At 37.1% G+C, this 21,014-nt stretch overlaps 4 protein-coding genes across 5 annotated transcripts; 2 read left to right on the top strand and 2 right to left on the bottom strand.

The window, feature by feature from the left end:
* Positions 1-2,058: 2,058 nt before the first annotated feature.
* Tnpo-SR (transportin 3) lies at positions 2,059-13,098 on the bottom strand. Its single transcript, XM_046616229.2, has 18 exons — positions 12,870-13,098; positions 12,109-12,312; positions 11,811-11,968; positions 11,624-11,696; positions 11,261-11,398; positions 10,853-11,073; positions 10,581-10,725; positions 10,309-10,455; positions 10,002-10,234; positions 9,683-9,822; positions 9,215-9,406; positions 8,798-9,039; positions 8,502-8,642; positions 8,161-8,372; positions 7,893-8,049; positions 7,605-7,772; positions 7,330-7,442; positions 2,059-7,144 (listed from the first exon to the last, which is right to left on the bottom strand). Exons 1-18 carry the CDS (start codon positions 12,984-12,986, stop codon positions 7,084-7,086), a joined length of 2,862 nt encoding a protein of 953 aa, XP_046472185.1. The 5' UTR covers positions 12,987-13,098; the 3' UTR covers positions 2,059-7,083.
* Positions 13,099-13,447: 349 nt separating this feature from the next.
* LOC124214453 (serine/threonine-protein kinase 33-like) lies at positions 13,448-16,257 on the top strand. The gene is made up of 9 exons (XM_046616725.1): positions 13,448-13,739; positions 13,819-13,923; positions 14,035-14,170; positions 14,511-14,681; positions 14,870-15,028; positions 15,202-15,308; positions 15,409-15,483; positions 15,623-15,926; positions 16,130-16,257. The coding sequence occupies exons 1-9, from the start codon at positions 13,536-13,538 to the stop codon at positions 16,255-16,257; spliced, it is 1,389 nt and encodes a 462-aa protein (XP_046472681.1). The 5' UTR covers positions 13,448-13,535.
* An 854-nt stretch (positions 16,258-17,111) lies between these two features.
* Positions 17,112-19,592, top strand: CCDC53 (Coiled-coil domain containing 53). 2 transcript variants are annotated; one of them, XR_006882221.2, is made up of 5 exons: positions 17,112-17,320; positions 17,801-17,965; positions 18,118-18,398; positions 18,479-18,565; positions 18,818-19,592. XR_006882221.2 is itself a non-coding variant. In XM_046617638.2 (4 exons), exons 1-4 carry the CDS (start codon positions 17,270-17,272, stop codon positions 18,888-18,890), a joined length of 570 nt encoding a protein of 189 aa, XP_046473594.1. In that variant the 5' UTR covers positions 17,114-17,269; the 3' UTR covers positions 18,891-19,592. The 2 variants fall into 2 exon arrangements, 1 of the variants encoding a protein (XP_046473594.1); XM_046617638.2 differs by lacking the exon at positions 18,479-18,565 and having other exon boundaries at positions 17,114-17,320.
* On the bottom strand, positions 19,075-20,581 carry RpL36A (ribosomal protein L36A). Its single transcript, XM_046617642.2, has 4 exons — positions 20,442-20,581; positions 19,874-20,047; positions 19,477-19,593; positions 19,075-19,159 (listed from the first exon to the last, which is right to left on the bottom strand). Exons 1-4 carry the CDS (start codon positions 20,442-20,444, stop codon positions 19,139-19,141), a joined length of 315 nt encoding a protein of 104 aa, XP_046473598.1. The 5' UTR covers positions 20,445-20,581; the 3' UTR covers positions 19,075-19,138.
* Positions 20,582-21,014: the final 433 nt, after the last annotated feature.

Below are 21,014 nucleotides of genomic sequence, written 5' to 3'. Positions count from 1 at the left end.
ATGTGTGCAGCTCAAATAATAAGTCATCGTATCAAACGAATAGCGAGTTGCTATTGGAAATTAGGAAAATGGTATAGGAGTAGGGTAAGAAAATTTAATGAAAGAAGAAAGGATGCATCGTAAGAATCTTTCGAAGAGATAAATAATCCGCGCTTATGCCGCGCTTCTGCAGATATTCATCAGTGTCGTAAACATCTACGAAAATGATAGACACCAGGGTTGCGAAAATATTATTCGAAAAATAATGCATTATTCATTACTAAAATAATGGGTAATGCATAGAAACTAGGATTTGTAACTACTTGAATAATTGACGAGGAATGATAACACAATTGGTAATTACCAGAGTATCGATTAATTCTTCGAATTGCATTAACCATTGCTAGAGTAATAAGTAATTGATTTAAATAACATTAATCATTACCAAAGTAACGAGTAATGGATTCGGATTGCATTAATCATCACCAAAGGTAATGAGTAATGGATTGAAATTGCAATAATTATTACAAAACTAATGGGCCATTATTATTGCAACAATGCATTTATGGATTCTCATTGCAATAATTATGACTGCAGTCATGGATGTGGGTAAATGGTGGAGATGTAATTTTTGTATTATTTTTCAAGATAATTTACTAAATACATTATTACCGCAAATGCATTTTATTTTACTCTGTTTTTTTTGTACCATAAATTTCCAAACGAAATCGCCTTTTGTGGCCACACGGCGAAAGTGCCTGTTATTTTATTTGAAAAATTATATGTGGTTTGCTAATGAACCGATTGGATTTATTTATACGTACAATATATAAAATATCATGGATTAGTTGAGTGTATTGACGGATTAAGAAAAATGAAACTTTCAAAAGACAACATCAATGATTAAATGTAGTTCATTTTTTTCTGCCTATTATTAGGCAATGCACTATATTTCCTTCAAAAACATTTATATAAGTGTGGGGAGGTCAGAGTAACGACTGAATAGAATCCCGAATAAATCGTACTGAGTATTTGTAGTTGAATCATTTTCAAATAATCGCTATATTAATAATTATAATTCATAAATTATTTAAATTATACCACATTTTATCACTATTTTAACTATCAAAATAATGCATAATGAGGAGAAATTGAATTATTCATTGATTGTGTGATGAATGATGCAGCGTCCCAATATAAATTTTCAAAAAAATGCACAATGAAAAAGGAACGCATTAATCATTGAAAAATTAATGAGTAATGAAATGGATAATGCATGAATAAAACAATGCAATTTTCACAACCCTGCTTGACACCCGGATGTGGTGATAGTCTCTTGAGTCTCTTTCCATATTGGCATGTCCCTCCAGGTACGTCTCCTTCCAAGCCGAGGCGTTTTAAAAACTTAACTCACAACAGACTCATAATCAGTCTTGTTGTTAGTCGTTGTATGTTTGAGATGTAGCCGTTAACAGTAAAGCAGAAAGTCAAGTAGTGATTCGCAGGTACGAAGCAGAGGTATATGGTACAGTAGGGTGCTTCATTTTTTAACTTTTTTTTTTTTAATTGCCAGTCGAACAATTTTCGACCGATACTGGATAAATATTGACGTAGAATATAGACAAGGTAGGAAAATATTTAGAGGTCGCTACCAATTATTGTAATCTTTTTTATTTATATTTACGCGTACACCTTACGCACTTATATCGTGTTTATTAGTTTTTTTTTCTTCTGTATCACGGTCTAATTAATCAACAGCAAACTGCGCCTAACAATTTCGCAGTTGGCTGTTCTCGCCTTTTATCCGCAAGATTAATCGTCACGGAGAAATTTGGATAACAGTTTTTGTTACCGAAATAGGAGTATCGCATCACCTTAATGTCCCTATTTCTATTTCAGAACTGATTTTTATGAACAATGATTAATCGGACCACGATACGAAAAAAATAACCAACATATATATATACAAGTCCGTAAGGTGTACGCATAAAAATAAATAAAAAATATTCCAATAATCGGTAGCGACCTCTAAATATTTTCCCACCTCCTCCAGGTTTTACAGCAATTTTTTTTCAGCAATTGTCACCAATTTTTCGAGTATCACCTTAAAAATAAAAAAAGTTTAAAAATCAACCACCCAAATGGTACAGGCATGCGCATAGACGTGCAGACGTGTAAATCGAAACCCGAAAGAATTGTAGCCGCACATGAACCGCGTGAACATACAGCGTCGACACATTCCATCCATGTCGAAAGGTGATTCACGCCGATTGTGTCTGACTAATGCAGCCAGAGAGAGAGCACATATAATCGTGTGCGGTAGAAGGTTCCACGGTAGCTTATACAGCGCATATATGCGAGCATGCTTGCTACGTGTAGCATCGAAGCTGTTTACCGTGAGTCAGAGAGGAACGGACGTAGCGACAAAGAGCGGACTTTGTGCTTCGGCCGTTCGTTCGATCTTCAATCCGCCCATATGCCTGTCAGTCCGTGCATCGGACTAGCTTTTTGACTTTACTGGTAAAGCGAAATGATCGACGTTGGATCTTATGATTACAATTGAAATTAAAGACCATCTTAAACAACATAATATAATCGCACAGCGCGTGTGCGTCGCTGCACAGCGTGTACGTGGATACGAAAATACACCGACCGAATGAGTGCAGAAATACTTTGACCTTTTCACGAACGAAATATTTTTTCACTTTTTTTCCACTCCGAGTTGCATGTCTGCAGACATAGTGGAGAAAAGAGAAAAATATTTACTTGTTAGACGTTTCAAAACATTTACCGCCTACAATTCTGTACTGGCAAAATGACAACGAGAATTATTATCCGCGTCGAGAGCGGACAGACTCTTTGAACACAAAGAACAATGCGGTTTGTAAGTATTAAACCGAATAAATTCAGCTCTCTCAGGAGTTGTTTTCTAATTAAGGAGGTGCCCTGGTCGATTTCAACGCTGTCGTACGTATATCCAAATATCGAAATCCACGCGAAAAACGTCTTAAACAGCCCCATTCTATACACAGTTCTGAACGAAAATACTCCAACACGTATTCATTTAACACAGAACAAAGAAATGGCTCGTATTTTACGAAATCGTGATAATAAATTCGCGAATATGGTCTTGAGTGAAAGTAGATGTAGGTAGACAGGAATATTATCTTCGTACGAATTTGTCCTGCGGTCACCTCTGATTTTGTGGGCAACGCACTTTCCATACATACAGAACATTTGACCTCAGGCTGATTGTGAGTAATAAACGCGGCGCGTTGTTATCGTTGATATAATTACACGAGTCTTTTGTTTGTAAACGTATAAGCTATACAAACGTGATATTTAGTATTAAGCGCAGCGTGTGATCATGCGGTGGCCACGTATATAGCCTATTAGCGCTGTCTTGCGTGAGTTCAAGGCGCAAGTAACTTGGATACCAGTTGAACGAGGTTGGTTACAATGACACAAGTCTGTTTAACTGCTCGTGACAGTTATACGCAACTAGCGTATATATGAGTCTCGTTTATAACTGGAATATAATTCAATTTGTTAAATGAAAAATGTTGCCAAGGCCCGTTACTCAATTATAAAATTGAGTGAAAAAAAAAAAAAAAAATCACGAAATCCCTACCCATATTCCTCGAATTCTCGACCATTCTCCACCGTCTGGCGCGATTATCAAAAATTCATGTAAATAGCATTCAGAGAACAAATTGAAAGCTTTGCGCACGCGTAAGTGCATGAATTTCATCTTATTCATATGTATATATTATACATACTTATGTAGGTGTACGTATGCGATCATGCCGAGATGAAAATAACACAAATGATGAGCAAGAATTATTTGATTTTCTTTTTGTTCCTTTTTCTTCTTTATTATTAGGTGAAATTCAAGATGTTAGTTAAAAAATATCACTTTATTTGAACTTTGTTGATAATCTCTTTTTCTTTCTTTCCTTTTTTTTTTTTTGTTGTTACAAAACAAAATGACAAAATACTATTAGCAGCAGCTCGCAGCATGGCTGCCAAGGCGTGATCTGTCGAGACCAATGCTTTCAGCGTAAATTAGTTTAATGACAATAATCTTACAGTTGCAACAAATTTTTCTTTCCAAGCCGTTATTATACCCACGAGTTTCAAGTGCTTATATTTTTGTTCAGAGGTCAAATTTCGTGTAGAGACGCTCAGAGGTTTGGAAGCAATTATATGTGCAACGACAAGTGACATTAGTTTCATCGATTTGTGGATAATTACAAACATGGTCCTACCTGTACTTTCCAAATTTCTGTGGCTTAATTGCTTTAACAGTAAGAACTATGAACAGTATCATTTTTTGCGTACGCTCAACTCCTTCAAGTAAGCCATTCAGATATTACAAAGAAAAATATAAAAGCTCATCAAACGTCTTTTCACTTCCTCGGCAGACCAAAGCGAAAAACAAATGTCATAAGTAGGTGGGAAGAAAGATTGCATGGGCTTTCATAGTTATGATAAAATCCACGAAATGATTGAATGGCCGAAACTGAAAATTGTAATTGTATGCCATTGTGAAAGTAGGTGCGACGATAGGTAGGATTGTGGAAGTTAGATAATCTTTGGTGTCAAGCACTCTTCGTCGCGGGACAGAGTTACGAGTTGCGAAAAAATAATGATAATTATATGAAAACATGGAGAAAAAAAAAAAGGTAAACGAAAAATGACAATGTGTGACTATATAGTCGTATAACGATAGACGTTTCGTTAAATTTTGTAAAATTGATCACATAGTCAATTATCAAATGATTTTATGAATGTTAAAAACGGGCTCAAAATTTTACACAATTTTGTCAACAATATTAGTTACTAGAATAGATTTCTTAAAACTATCTAATAGTATACCTTAAATGTAATATACGTCTGTGACACGAGTCATGTTTCATAATCGCATCTCTAATATTTGCATCCAAACATTCACAAACACACATACTCTCTATTCTTTCGATTTCTACATCACATTTGCGCATAGAAAAAAAACCTCACGCGCACCTTCGTCTAATTTATCATAAATTACACATATGTATACGCAGTATTGATGCCACATTACCACAAACACAGTGGAATTTGTATATCGTATAGATAGAATTGCAAAACCAAATGTCTATAGTTTCTGGAAGATATTCATTAATTACTATCAATTATATCACGGTGATTTTTGCCATAATAACTATGAATTTCCTTCAGGTCAGAGATGGCAATGTCGGTACATAAACATGTTTATATAATCATATAGGTTTGTACGTCGAATCACATCATTACTACATAGATAGATGTAGTAAGTTGCAGGAGATGAAAAATACTTTCGTTATAGATATGTTAAATATGATAAATTTCAAGGTGTAATTTGCCCTGTGTACTGCGTAAAAACAAAAATTTTGAAATCATGTACACAGTTCGACAAAATTTCTTGTATGGAAAGTCCGCATTCTGTGCGTGAGATGTTACTCCGTACCACTAGCACCAACAAAAATATTGCTACATCAAAATGCAAGAAAATAAAATGATGAGAAACAAAAGAAAAAAAAATCCTTTGCGTTGGTTCAACATGACGAAAAACGAGCAAGAACTGCTATCAGAAACAGACAAAACTGAATATATCAATAACATTGAAGTGTGCGCGAAAGCGGGTTATTGGATGCTTTTAAAAACATGCAAAGTAATATTTGATGAAATTAAAATCAGAATGCGAAAATGAAAAGCCATATCTTGGTCGTATATGCTTGGTTATAGGCTTGATAAAATGGTAAAACGTGTTATTTACATAGATTCAACAAACCTGAGCTCGCGTAATAGAATTATTTCTAGATACTCTTACATTTGTACACAATATTTTCTCACGTACATAAATCTATATTCATTTCAATGGAAGATGACCTGGACATACACAATTTGGCGCCATTCATCAATAAAACGAAAAGGGAGAGATAAAAATCATCTCATCAATTCCAGGCCCTTTACCAATATATTTATAAATTTTCGATTCCCTTTGCGAGCTTAATGCACATTTTTATGTCATCAGCGTATTTTATAGTTTTACAACTACTACTGATTTCAATGAAGTAATGCCAGAAAAGCGGATGCGGCAGATAAATATCTTCCAGAACTCATGTTAGAAAACATATAATGTGTATTACCGATCAGATTTCAGAACGTCAATTTTCAAACGTGATTAAGAAAATGTGCCACGTGTTTGTGAGGAGATAATTCCGCTAGAAATGTAGTCACAGCTGTCTCAATGCCGATAAACAAAATTGATGTAGGTATTGTACGTATATTTAATTCTAGCCGTTTAGAAAAACGTTGATCGAAAATTGGCGGCTGTCTCTCAGAGTGACACTTATTTCGGATTTACCCCTTAAAATTTGCCACGCATCAATTTAAAAATGCATTTGTATGGATTATTCAATTCACACATGTAGACACGAATCCTTACTTCTTGTTTTTGACTAGACGCATTATACCTAAACTGTAATAGGTAGCGTAAAAAATCCTCAGACTTTGAGGTTTTTAAGTCTAACTCATACCACCAGCAGTTACACACTGATAAGCATATTATAGTACATTACTATGTTATACCTTATTTATCAATATCTAACTACGGCCAATACTTGTTGATGAATCAATTATCGACAGTGTATGTATAGCCATGGTAATTTTCTTCAACATCCGATTTTGACTGTAAAATAAAAGTACCCACCGAAATACTTTCAAAGCCGTGAAATTCAGTTGTGACATAAGGTTTTCCAAACAAATGATGGCAGTATCCAGTAACTTGAAGTTTAACCTTTCTAGAACCACAAAAAAAAACTAATGTGTTTGCTTATAATGTATTTCTGTACCTATACAAATACTCTCTTTTTCAATTGGCGCGTGGTAAATTGGCATCTGACACTAAAAGATTTTTATTAGCTAGATATAACGCTGTCTTGTTGTTTCTCTGGTGTATTAATTGTCAATGTCAGTATCAAATCAGTTAATCCCGGACATTTAACAAGACGGAGAGTGTTTTACCAGACTTGCATTATCCACTGTATTGTGGAATTAACGTTCTTTCTCCATCTCTCCATATCAACGAAATAGCCGGGCAAAGTTTCGTAGAGCATGTGCAACCGCTTTTGGAGTGTCTGCCCTGTAACACAAATAAACTCCATCAGAATTTGTTTTTGTCGATTTGGCAGGTCATCGCTTCATATGCAAGATCCTGAACATAATAACATTTACATTCCTCTCAACAACACCCGAGAAAACGAATTTTCCCGATGAATTATAACCCAGCTAGTCACACACACACACGCATGTATTTCGTAGCAATACCTCATTACTGCGTTGTGAAATTCCAAAAGCTGGGCAGGTGTTGTTGTTGGACTTCCACCAGCATTTTGAGTTGGCATTGCCTTTATTGCTTCCTCCAGCCACCTTGAAACCAACTAAACGAAGGAAATCGCGGTCAACAGATGGTCGGAACTTGTAAAGATATATTTGAACCAATCTCAAGACAGTCTTGATGAATTACTCATTACTAGGAAAGTTATTCCCAATGCTTTATTGGCACTTATCGGTGCTATTAATAAAAAAAACCATGGACAAACCTCTCTGTCAACAAGGGCAAGCTCAATGATGACCTCGGCAACGTCGGACAGCATGTACGAGTGTAGAGAAAAGACGGAGGCATGGATAAGTCGAGCTACCAAAGTCTGTCCCTTTTCATTAACTATTCCTCGCACCAGTTGTTTCCGTATCTCAAAATCAGGTCGGTTCTGAGGATTATATTGTAGAATTAGGTACTATGTAATGTATTAAAATCATAATATCTATCAAACGATTTATCATTTTCTCTCGCATATAAGTAAACTGGAGGCTCTGTTTTTATTACTTACCTCGTGATTCCTACCGCTATATAGTAAGTCGTAGAAAAACTTCATCACAGAAGCGTTGGCGTCCCTATGATCGAGACTGCAGGCTAACAGAGCACATTCAACTACATTTCCGAGAGCTGCAAGGTGTAGAAAAGCTACCGGAGCTCTCTGCAGAAACCTGTTGGAAAAAATTCAATGAGAACGTTGGAAATTTGCTGTTATTATTCTTAGTATTCGCTATTTTATTTCGATGATAATCAAATATCTAGAGTTGTTATCCGTGTGTTACCTAGCACACAGGCGAAACAAGTCGTCCACAGTGTCTGGATGATTTTTCAATCCATCAGGTCGCTGGAGGATTGCAAAGGCAGGACCAACAAAAGCTTCAAGCATACGCAGTAGCCCAGATACACAATCCGCATCAGTCGCATACTCGTCAACAAGAATTGAACCAAGGTAGAGGAAACAACTATGCTGATGACTACTGTACAGTTCTACGATCTGGAAAAATATTTTTCTTACTTGTTAGGCAATATAGATATATGCAACGTCAACAGTCTTGAGCTCTTCTGAAATGTGACATTATTCTGAAGTCAAGATAAAGTTTTCATCTTCCTTGCAACAACATACCTGTTTGACAAGAGGCTCTAGAAGGTGAGACGAATGCCTGCCAACACATCTTACAGCAAATCTGAGGCAACGGCAGCACCTTTCCATCAGTCTGGCATCTTGCTGATACGTATGACAGGCGTTTGATAGTACAGGCCACATCTATGAAGTGTAAAATGAATAACAATTTGTACCTAATGCCATTCTTAGCTGCAATCAAGGTGTTGTATTTTGCCAAGGATATTCAGTTTTCTTTCTTGTTTCCTGACTGATGTATACGGTACTCGTAAATTAACTTGTAAGTAAAGATTCAATACCTCGGTGATGACACTTTGACAGGGATGAGGTTCAGCTGGGTTATCGATGCGAGGATTCGTATGCCTAAAGATAGCTGCTAATCTATCCAACCATACAACTGGGTCTGCTTTTGTTCCTCTCTCAATAGGAATTCCCCGCGATTCTATGAGATGACACAATGGTCGAGCCTGAATCCAACACAGCTCTTTCATTGCCGGGCCAATTTCATCGCGTGGTAATGTTGCCAGGATCATAGAAACACCTGCCGGCAATGAAGTCAGATCGTGTAACTTCTATTTGTTGTTCTCCAGTTACAATTTCTTGACTTTTTTCATTTCACAGATTTACAAGAACACTACAGTACCAACATGTTCTTCGAAAAATATTAGACCACTGATTAATAAGTGAAAAAATTTGTCCAAAGCAAAATATCATACCTTTTAGCAACCCAATTGCAGCATCGTTAGTGATCGCAAAACTGTCTAGAGATCGTGCAATCTGTAGAAGCCCTGGAAAATGTCCAGCCATGTGCTTAGGACAAGCGGCACAAATGCTTTGCAATGCCCCAGAGGCAGCACCTCCCAAACCTCTTTGGCTAAGGCATGCCAAAAGGAAGTTCAACACCGGCTCTAATATCAACAAGTATTCAGAATAAATTTTTTTCATTTTGAACAAAAAAGGGGATATTTTTATGAATAGCTGGTCTCTCCTCGTTCTTCTTACTCCGAAAGCCATCAACAGTGAAATCGGTAAGCGCAATTATATAGAAAGGCGATACATTCGCAACTTCAACTAAACAGGAGAAATTTCGGACAACTGTACGAAAATGGTACGAGGGTTCAATCGGATTTCACTGTTCACGAGCACGAGGTGTTGAGATACAGCAACGAGATGGTTATTATTACCCAAGGACTGGGGGTGCCTCTCTATCCACTCACAAAGTTCTCCTAATAACAAAATACTAGTGTGTCGTACAGCTATGTGCGTATTTTCAGGTAGATTCAAAATTGCCTCAACCACTTTTGGCACCACGTCATTTTCTTCTCTGTGAAAATAATGATAGAAATAATTATTTTCCATGAATCAAAACTTACAGCATTAAACGTAATCATGCTCAGTTGTAGATGTAGTACACAATATTATGATGCCAATCCACACCGAGATTTCAGTATCAGGCGCGTTCTTATTTCTCCCATTTATATAATATTGACTCGAGGGACTTACGGTATAATATTCTTGGCAACAGCTTGCATTACAAAAAGTGCTGCCTCACTTGAGTCCCAAGTTGGAGTTTGCTGTTGGCCCTGCGGCCCGACAGCACCTGTTAAGGCCGTGAACATTTGACGAAAACAGTGACAGCTGCCCACAACAAATACTACATCCTTGATCAGTTCAGACACACGGCCTCGGAAATCGGCAAAGTCCTCACCGCCACCGCCTTCCTCGACAAGGCCCAACTGATGAAATTTTTTCGTTATTCACAACAGTCACGAAGAAATTTTGCGGTTCATGCACAAAAAGCGTTACTCACGTGGTCCGGTTCCATTTGGCAATGCCTACATAATGCTCCAACAAGTCGTTCAAAGTGGGGTCTAAAAGTGGTGTTAAGATCATCACTATTTCGTTGATAAAGATCTTCTGACAGTCTGTACCACAAGTTGAAAGTGATCTCTGCGACCTAGAAGAGATGAGCGTTTAGCTGAAACGTTATTCATCCGGCATATGCTTTGAGACATTTCATTAAGTGGTAGAAAAAGGTAAGAAACTTAGAAATGTCCGTAGTCGACCCTTTTATTATGTTACCTCGTAGTCGTGATGCCCTACACAGGTGAGCACAAGATCGAGTATCTTCACTGAATAATGTTGCTTGCCTCCTAGGCAACCGCTAACCATTGTGTCTAAAAAAGACTCAGCAAGTTCCGTGAAGATACGACAGTAATTCATGGATCTGTTGAAAATAGAGTATGCATAAAACTATCAGTAAATAACCAGTTCATTATGGTCGATAAATTGAAGGAGAAATGGTATGTATAGGTATCTCTCAAAAAAGAAATAGACAATAGAATTCGAAGTACTTCTCCATATCTTCATGAGCAACGGATAAGTGATAAGGCTGCTCAAGATTCATCACGCTAGTGAAGACACACAGTTGAAGCTGCTGCCGTTGCATTTCTATTTCACCGTTACTTTGGCTATGATTCAAGCAACCTTCGTCTTTCAATGACTGCAGTAAAACACAGACGCAATCTGTGGCTACTTCATGTAGCTGTGATCCTGTCATGTGGTTACCGAGTACCTGCACGAATGATCGAGCAAAATTTACAACAAACGAAAAGCTTTAAAATTCAACTAAACTTTTTATTCTACCTTCTGTTTGTATCACCAAATGAGAAATAACATAAGCATTCCAAGTGTAATTTGATATGTTGTTAATATAAAAATGAACTTTGCACACCTTTCAGTGACCACACAGTTTAGCTTACCTGGAAAGCGTATGCCACAACATCGCTGCTTCCGACAGCTTGAAGGGATATCGCATGAACTGCTACCCAGCTGGTAAAGCATCGAAGGATCCTGACCTGAATTTGTGCATTGTCACCACCGTTTTCTAAGCAAACTTTCTGCCAAGAAAAATATCAATTCATTAAATGTCCCACTACCAGAAGTGACTTTAGTTTCATAATTACAATTAATTGTTTCGAAATACAAGAAACAGATCTCAAATTCACAATCTCAAGCGCAATTTTTTGAAGTTGTGCTAGCCAAAGTTGGGCATTGCTTGACTACCAAATGTTGGATCTATAAATAAACAACCGTAAAATAACAAAGAATAAGAAAATACTCACCAAGAACTCTGTAACCGTATCGGCACTAGCATTAAGGTCCATGATGATATGCTGACGCCGGTTAGCGCCTAATCTAAAGTTTCAAACAATGTATTCAATTACTTAGCGTTATCTCAACACCCACTTTTCAAGGTAGTTTGGAAAATACATACAATGTAATTTTTTGTGTTAAATATTAGCAACTCACTTGAGAGATCTGGAGTTGACTTCTTCTGGTAAAACTGTCATGACTTCTAAGAGTGGCCATAAGCTAGCTGTGGCTCCGCCAAACCTGTTGATTAGATCAACAACTGGCTTTTGCCATGAGCACATTTGCAGAGTGAGATCTGCGAGTGCTAAGCACAGCTAGAAGTAAAGAAAGTTTTAAAATACCGAGACAGTCAAGGAAAAAAATTCAAATTTCCAATTAAAAATAATTGGATATTATTTAAGGCAAAATATTTAAAATTTCATGTTCCTGTGTCAATTGTATAACTGATGCGCACCTGTGTAACGATGACGTTGCTGGTGTGCTCGTTTATTTGGGATATGTGATCCATCAAAGAGTCTCTCAATGAATTGTGAGCCTCTGCAGGCAGTTCGTGAAATGACAATTGTATCTTTGTACGCATGGTCTGCGCAGCAAAGTAACAAGATTCTACATCTCGTTTTTGCTGTAACATTTCGTCCGCTACTTTCCATGCGAACACCTGTAGAAACAAGATATCAAGTTTTCCCACATGCTTCTCAGCTACAGATATGAAATGGAAGGGTATAATTTTTTTTCAAAGCCCTAATTCCCAACACTCTCAAATCTTCAAATTTAATTTTTTGTCGCAATAAACTGCATATTTTGACAGAAATTAAAAAAAAAACTTTAAATCCACTTGTCGGTTAATAAAGAAATTGCATATAAATTTCCTCTCGTTTTCCAAACATCAGACCAAGATCTAGGCATTTTGTTAGCATGACGAAGTTTGACATACAATTTAAACTTTAACATAATTATCAGCTTCTTCCAAATCAAGTATTAATTTTGTCTCTTTTTTTTTTGTAAGGAGGGCATGTGCCAGGATCAAAAAAAGTGGTCGACGTCCGAGAAAATTACAGGTTATGACGTGTGATGGTGCACGCGACTTTCTGACGTTCCGAATCGAAAATTGGGACTGTAGTGAGATTAGATATAATATGAGGGCCGAGGACTCCTTCCGGAACGAAAAATGCTCGTTAGGTATAAGATTTTCAACAAACTGAGGTTAATACTCACGGAACTTTGTAGCTCCCCCAGCCATACCGAGGCCTTTTCCTTCTCGGCTGAGTTTGGGTTGTTGTAAAGGGAATACACAGCCTGATAGACAGTTTCCAAGGAAGGCGATGAATCCATACTTTAAAAAATAGTTTTCCCCTAAATAATCTCCATACATAAGAAAATCTCTGTCACAACAAATTCACAGGCGTTGTTGGACGACGATATCGGTCATGATCCGCGGCCTGTCCTGACTTCACTTCTTGTTTTTCGAAGAGTCTGCTGCAACGGTGCCGGTACATGCTGCACCACGCAACAACCTTCAGAGCCAGTGAAATTTTCTATTTCAATTTACAGATGGGGCTAGTTACCAGTCGGTTGGAAAAATTTCTCTCTCACCGACCAAGCCCGCGGTAAATTTAAATTCATCTTACGCCAAGTATGGTAGAAAGATTGAACACTATAATCACTGTTGTCAAATTATCAACAACATAACTCTTTATTAACAACGATACACGGTTCATATAAATGCTTAGAAATAATCACGCATATTGATGTGTTGAGCCGACCGAAACGTTCAATCATCGGATGAGGGCAGTAATTTTTTATTTATTAATTTAGCGAAGGCTGTCACATTTTCAGTTTTGACATGACAGGCACAGGTTACGGGGTAAAAAGATCAAACTTATGTTTCAAAAACATTCATCGACGCACTCGACTAAATTGAAAGAGCGAGATTTGATACATAAAAGAATTACGGACCTCGCTGAATTGCAGAGAATCTACGAGTTTGGTGAGATTTTAGGGAAAGGAAGCTTCGGTACTGTCGTTAAAGCGAGTCACAAAGGGTCGGGGCTCAATTGGGCAGTTAAAATTATCAATAAGTCTCAAGTACGTTTAAATATTTATTACATAATAAGGATCATCGTTGCGTCAAGTTTCATGCAGAGCACTAAGTTATTTTCATTAGGCTGGCGCCTCGAGAATAATGCTCGTCGAACGGGAAATCCATATTCTCAAGTTGGTCTATCATCCGAACATAATCCTCCTCGACCGCGTTTTTGAATCGCCGAAGGTGAGAATAATTTTATAATTTACGTTACAATCGGTTCAGTGATATTTACACAGTTTTACTAACATTTTTACTAGATATTATATAGTAATGAATGTGTTTTTTTGTTTATAGACAATTTATTTAATATTTGAGCTTTGCACGGGGTCGTTAGCAAAAACTTTCAAAGCGAAGAAACGCTTCGAAGAAAAGGAAACATTGACTGTTATTCGTAGCTTGGCTGGTGCCCTTTCCTACCTACACAAAAACGGTCAGTGAAATTACTGCAAGATAGGCTCATCGATATTTCACCCTTTATAACAGTATTATCCTTTAAAGCACTTATAATTGTAAACCGTGCTGTCAACGTGAATTTAAACCATTATTCCTATAAATTCCTGGAACACTCAAATAGCTTTCAGTTCCAATTCTTGAATGCTTCTATTTCAACGCTAGAGTCGATTCGAAACTAATTAACTAAGTATTCAAATATGGCAATTGATCACCACAGAGAAACATGCCTGTAGTTATAGGTAAATGATACATTAATTCGTTGAGGATCGATTACATTTTTTATCGTACTCTTATATTTTGAAAACATATCTGTACAGACATCGTTCACCGTGATCTGAAGTTGGAAAATATTCTGATCGCTGCGAACCCGCAAAATCCGGACGACGATTTACATATAAAAGTAACGGACTTTGGTCTTAGTGCGGTGCGGGGCGGTACGGGATACGAAACCATGCTGCATGATTGTTGCGGCACGCTTACTTACATGGGTAAATAAATTCTACTGAAAATATTATTAGACTTAGATATAAGTCTTATATAATATTATATAATATTACTCATTCGCTTATAATTACAATCGGTTCCAATATAAGATATTTGAATACAATATAGGTGTTTGAATTTATTTAATTTTGTTTAAAACCGGATTTTTATCACCAACGTCTTCTTCGCACAGCGCCAGAAATGATCTCCACTAAATCTTATAGCCAGCAGTGTGACGTTTGGTCCATGGGAATTATAATGTACGTCCTGCTCGTTGGGAAGTTTCCATTTTATTCTACGAACGATCAGCACCTCCATATGCTCGTTAAAACACAAGAGCTTGATCTTTCTGGTGCGTAGATATAATTCACGTACCGTGTACGGTACCTTTCAAACGAATTAAAGACTCTCGTGTTATATTTAGGTCGAACAATATAACACTAAAATATAATAAAATATATAAAGTATAAAAAAATAATAATAAATTACACTGAAATTTATATTTCCATTAATTTTCGGCTGAAGGTTTATCTTGCTCAGAAGGAGCAAAGCATTTGTTAAGCAAAATGCTTCAGAAAAATCCGGCGTTTCGCATGACCGCAGCTGAGGTTGAAAATCACCCTTGGATAGCCGTAAGCATCAACCAACCGATACGCAAACGTTTAATTTAACGTTACGAGTCAATCGTGATATAATTCTTCCTGAAAAAAATTTCCTTCACTTGCCCTATAGGGTACTCACTCGATACTCGAAGCTCACTCTTCGAACGTCCTTGACATGATGAGAATGTGGAGGACGGAAATGATGGTAAGGTAATTTCTTGAGATGACCTGCATATACTATACTTTATAACAAATAATCCTGACTGGATGAAATTAAATCTTTTCATCCAACACCAAAATTCATCGCAGCAGAAAATTGCGCCGCAATTAAGAATTGTTTACAGGAAACGCCAGATCGGGAAAATTCAAACAATACAGAGCAGATTTCGCGAGCGGACAATTCTGTGGGGTTGATTCCTGCCGGAGTGCAGGATGAGCTTACTCGCGTAGCTGCGGGGCGAAAGTCCTCGAGAATAACTCTTAGCAGTGAGAAATCTGCGAAGGACTCGCTCTACAGCAAGTACAAATTTTGGGAATCCGCGAAACCATCGACGGCTGCCAACTCCAACTTGGGAAGAGTTTCGGAAACCGAAATATCCGCTGGACAGACGGTCCAAGACTCCAGTCCCACCACCACCTCCGACGTCCGTAAGGACGCCGTCGGTCGAACTGTATCGTATGTATATTGGTGACCTGATTGACATCTGACTTTGTGTATGTACATATAATCCCGTTAATCGCGTATAAGTGGTATAGGAAAACTGCGAGAAATTCGTCGATAGAGTCCGCCGGGATCGTTGAAAAGAAGCTCGTGAACTCTGAGCGCCGTCGCCTGTCTTCTCGTTTGCCAGACTTTAGTCACGTTCAAGCTAAAGTTGATTCCAATTTGGTTCATCTACGGAAGGATGCTCAGCGAAAACGGGTGTATCGGACGACTTACCAAGCCGCTGTACCTCAACAATCGTCTATGAGAAAATGAAGAATTTCAAACATTGCACGTATAGATATGTGAAATAACAATTTGTGCGACCACAGCAGGTCCATTGCATGCTTAACGTGATAAACTGTGAGGTTGTCATATTTTATTCTTTAATTGGGAGAACCAATTATTGATAGGGGAAATTTGAATTCGGAAGAATAAACTAACACAATTAATGTATGCATAATTATGGGTAGAAGGTATAATTATGTGTATATTATTTGACAAGCACAATTAAATCCGGTTAGAAGAGCATCAAAGAACACTGCACATGTATCATAATATGTCTGTGATATTTCAAGCATGCAAATTTAGTTTATGCGGAAGTTTATAGGGATTAAGAACAATCTATTGTAGTTTTATAAGTTATACACACAACTATATTATACGTATAATGCATTAATATCGACGATAATTGTCAATTAGATTTTGTGGTACAGAAGCGTTTTTAACAATAAAGGTACAATGAGTCGAGCCGATTGAAGAGAAAAGTTGAACTGCACTTTCTGCACCTTCAAACACTATAACTTTGTCATAGTCAATTAGGAAATGTGCAAAAATAGTCGTACGTAGATATGTTGATGTATTTGGGTATTTGTTTTGTGCGGTGGGAAATGTGCGGTGTATTCTTTCGACTAACACCGCGGAGGTGGTTATGATAACAAAATCCGCCGTTTCGAATTCCATTCATTGTGTGTTAAAAACGAATTCAATGTGTTGGTTGATGTATTACGTTGACTGAAGAATATTCTTCAGGCAACGTGCATTATTAGGGTTAGCGCGCAAAGAGTGAATCTTGGTTATGTACTCTACTCAAATTCAGCGCGTAAATTTGTCATCAAGCGTGGGTGACTCTGTCAGTGTCTGCTAGAGGGTCCCTCGGAACGAAACGTCAAATCGTACGTCAAATGGAGAAATGTCAGAAATCAGTTGACCATCAGAAGTCGTCACTTTAGGAGACTCTAGGTTACATTGTACAATATTTCACTCTCTTCTTAGCAAACTGTGCAACATGAACGATTATGGGATTCCGATGATCGAACCTACCGTTGACTTTACTAAGGTTAGTTAATTTTATCCTAATTAGTCCTTCGTACAAGGTACAACACGATATCGTTCGTCCCCCGGTTCCCATGTCACCAATTTTCGTATCTACAGTTCAAATTTTTATTAGTTTACATATCAATCGTAAAATCATCTACGATAATCGCGTTTCTGATTCTATACCTACCAACAATTTCTATGCTCGTCCGACTTCTATTAATTACTCGGCAGCCAATTAGAATTAGTTTTCTATGTGTAGTCATGAGCGCAACGAAACTAAATTTTGGGTCTGCCAGTTACTTGGATCTGGACTGATCTGGGTACACATGGTGTAAATATCAGAAACAAAGTTCATATGACCTGTAAGGTCTAAAAGTTTTAGCTGACGTAAATAGATTATTAACATTTAATGCGTCCATCCTGTACAGATTAACAGAAATCGAAAATTTGTGTAGTTGGATTTTGAGTCTCTAACGTATAGAATAACATTTATTTTTAGGTCCCGCCGATTCATCAAAAAAGAACTATAACGTTCGTTAATCATTTTATTGTACATACAGTAACATTTTTGAACAAGTTCGCTCTATCCTGCGAGGAAAAACTGTTTGAGTTTGAAAATAAATTGCAAAAAGTTGAAGCGTCGCTAGGAATCCTTGAATCTAGGGTAAGCAAAACTACTAATTATCTTAACATGTTTATTCAGCATCACACATTACAGCAGAGGGACTATTCGCAAGTGTTAAGTCGACTTTGCACTTTTTCTTCATTTAATATGTATGTGAATAATTAAAATGAGACGCTGTGCTTTTTTATCAGCTCGCGTCGATACCAGAGATTGACTTTCCAACAAAGACAGAGTCTTCACCAATCACTGAATCAAGTGATCAAGAACAGAAAACGGTGGAACAAGACCAGACAAATGAGATTGAAGCGGTGAAAGCTGAGTTGATTGATGAAAAAAGTGAAATTAGTAACACGCAACCCATCAGTAAAGATCCACGATATGCAAAATTCTTTAAAATGCTTCAGTTTGGCGTACCTGCGCAGGCTGTCAAATTGAAAATGAAACAAGAGGGTCTAGATCCACTTTTGCTAGAGTGAGTATTTCCAGAAAATAACTCTTCTAACATTTAATATTTAGACTATTTATACATGAATTTGTTTTAAAATTTGAAAGGGGCTATGTACTGGGATAGGCTGAAATGCTGTTACAAAAATGTCAAACAATCTTCATAGACCTGCTGTAGCCTTCTTTTCAGTTTGTGTCAGTATATAATATTTATTCAAGATCTTTCATGTAATCTCTTATGTTTCTTCAAGAATATAAATGCAGATATTTTGGAATCGGCATATTCGTTCCAAAATTACTTCAAATTACCTTTTTGAATAGTTTTATTAGGTATTACGGATGCGAATAGAATTTCGAAAATGTGTCTTGTTTCAAGATATACTGAATATAAGACTACATTCACAGAATATGTGACAAAGAATTTAACACACTTTGATGTTCAAACAGCAATCCTGATCAGTTGGTTCCAATAACGGAAATAGTTGAGACAAATACAACTACTGATGAGGATGATGCTTGATAATAAACTGAAGAGTAAAGGAAGTATGCATATGAAACAGTAAGGTACAAAGAGTATTCACAGCGCTCACGAAGTAAAATATTTGTCATGTTGGAAAAATTTTGACAGACCCAGTTGATAGAAAAGAAAAGAAAACGTAATATATGCATTGTTGTTTGATATAACCATTTAGTAAATAAACACATTTCAAATCTTGAACGATTTATTTTATTTTTTTGTTTGTATAGTTACAATCTTAAACGCAAGGTTTAGAACTGGATCATCTGGCCCTGTAAATAGAAAACAAAATATTCTGCAATTGGTTACTGGTTTAAATTAATTTTTATGCGTGTTACTTCCATTCGGTTTAGGTGCGTTAGTTGTGGGTAAAATTCCTAGGGACAAATATCTCAAACTCTCATCAGACTAATATCGATAAATGTTTCAATCGCTTTTGAAATATCACCATATGGAATTTCGAGACTTGTTTCAGATTATTTAAATGGCACAAAGACTTAAACAAGTTTGAACTGTTTGGAATCAATTTCCACACATCTCAGCACCGAATATAAAACGATCTAGATGCACTAGGTTTTGAAAAACCCACCTTCCTCTTCTTATCACCTCCCAGCTCGAAATGTTTGCAACGTTTAAGTGGGATTTGCTTTCTGTACTTGCACTCAGTGCATTCCATCCTTAGCACAATTTTCTTGGTTGTCTTAGCCTGCAAGGAAAATAACGTCAATCAATAAAATGCTCTCTGGGTTATGACATACTGATCAGTTAGTCCAGTTCTGTAGAAGCTTCAAGCATGACAACTCCAGAAATGAATGAAAAACCAATGTTCCCATCAGTTAAAAAAAAAATTACTCACTTTTTTTATTAGAATTTTTTAGGAAAGTTTTAGAATTTTTAAGCTACCTTAAATTTGAAAAAAAAAAACTGTGGTAAAATATCAAATGAGCAATTAAAGTTAGCGAGTAATATGGAATAAGAATACGTACCTTCTTTCTGAAAATGGGCTTCGTTTGACCTCCGAAACCTTGTTGCTTACGATCATAACGTCTTCGGCCCTGAGACGCATGCCTTTCCTTGCTTTTCTTATATTGGGTGACTTTGTGCGGCTTGTGGACCTTGCACTTCTTGCAGAACGTGCGCCTCTGTTTGGGTACGTTCACCTGTAACGAAAGTTGTTAAGCTCAGGATGCAGGTATCTGTGTGAAATGCAGGCAGAAGAGCCCCATGAGATGTTCACGTGCAGTAAAAACCTCGCGCAATACATGAAATTTTTGGAATTGTCCGTCTTATCTAGTCCCCACGTCGGTAACTGATTTTTTAACAACGTATTAAGATTTATTAGTATCAGTAGGGGATTTCGAGGTTATGTTGACCGTCTGTCATGTCGTCCCTTCGAACGAGATCGCGAACTGGCGATTGAAGAGAAATATCAATTGAAATATAGTGCTCGGGTGGTTTGATCATGATATGATTCCATTAAGAAAATCAATCTATTCGTTTTGCAAGTCGATGCTGATGGATGAAACTCCACAAAATAAAACACAATTCACCTACCATCTTGGTTGTTTAGAAGAAAAAGGAAGCGGAGGCAGGCCGGAAATGCCTGTTAGCTGCGCGGTACGCTTGCGTAGACTTGTCCGCATGAGTTTAATACCAATATATTCCACCGTTTTCTGATCTCTTCAACCTCCGATACTTCTTTCGATCAATATCTCGAGCAAGGAACCGATGACGAATAAAATAGGAATCTTTTTCTCTACGTTATTCACTGTCGAGTAAGAGTATCACGTGCCGCTGCGATACCCACGTATATTTGGTAGGTAAGCCGGCTTTTTCTCGTCAGGAAGTTTAACAGGATTGAATTATTTCCGCTTAGTTATTTTACGAAATAGAATTTTAGATACCGTTAAAAAACTTTTTTGGACGTAATTTGAGTAACAATTTGATCGACGAATTGCAGCGCTAAAGCCAGTTTGAATCAAGCGACAAAGCCTCGAACCAGGGCTCCGAAGTACGCTTCGTACTCTCAAACCCCTCGTCCGCGGAAGTGAATAATTTTATTTATTCAATATAGATATTGATTGCAAGGTATAAAGGTTGAATAATTACTCATGAAATGTTAAAATT

Source organism: Neodiprion pinetum, chromosome 3 (assembly GCF_021155775.2).
Source record: "Neodiprion pinetum isolate iyNeoPine1 chromosome 3, iyNeoPine1.2, whole genome shotgun sequence".
Lineage (NCBI taxonomy): Eukaryota > Metazoa > Arthropoda > Insecta > Hymenoptera > Diprionidae > Neodiprion > Neodiprion pinetum.
This window is presented reverse-complemented; position numbering and strand designations above follow the sequence as displayed.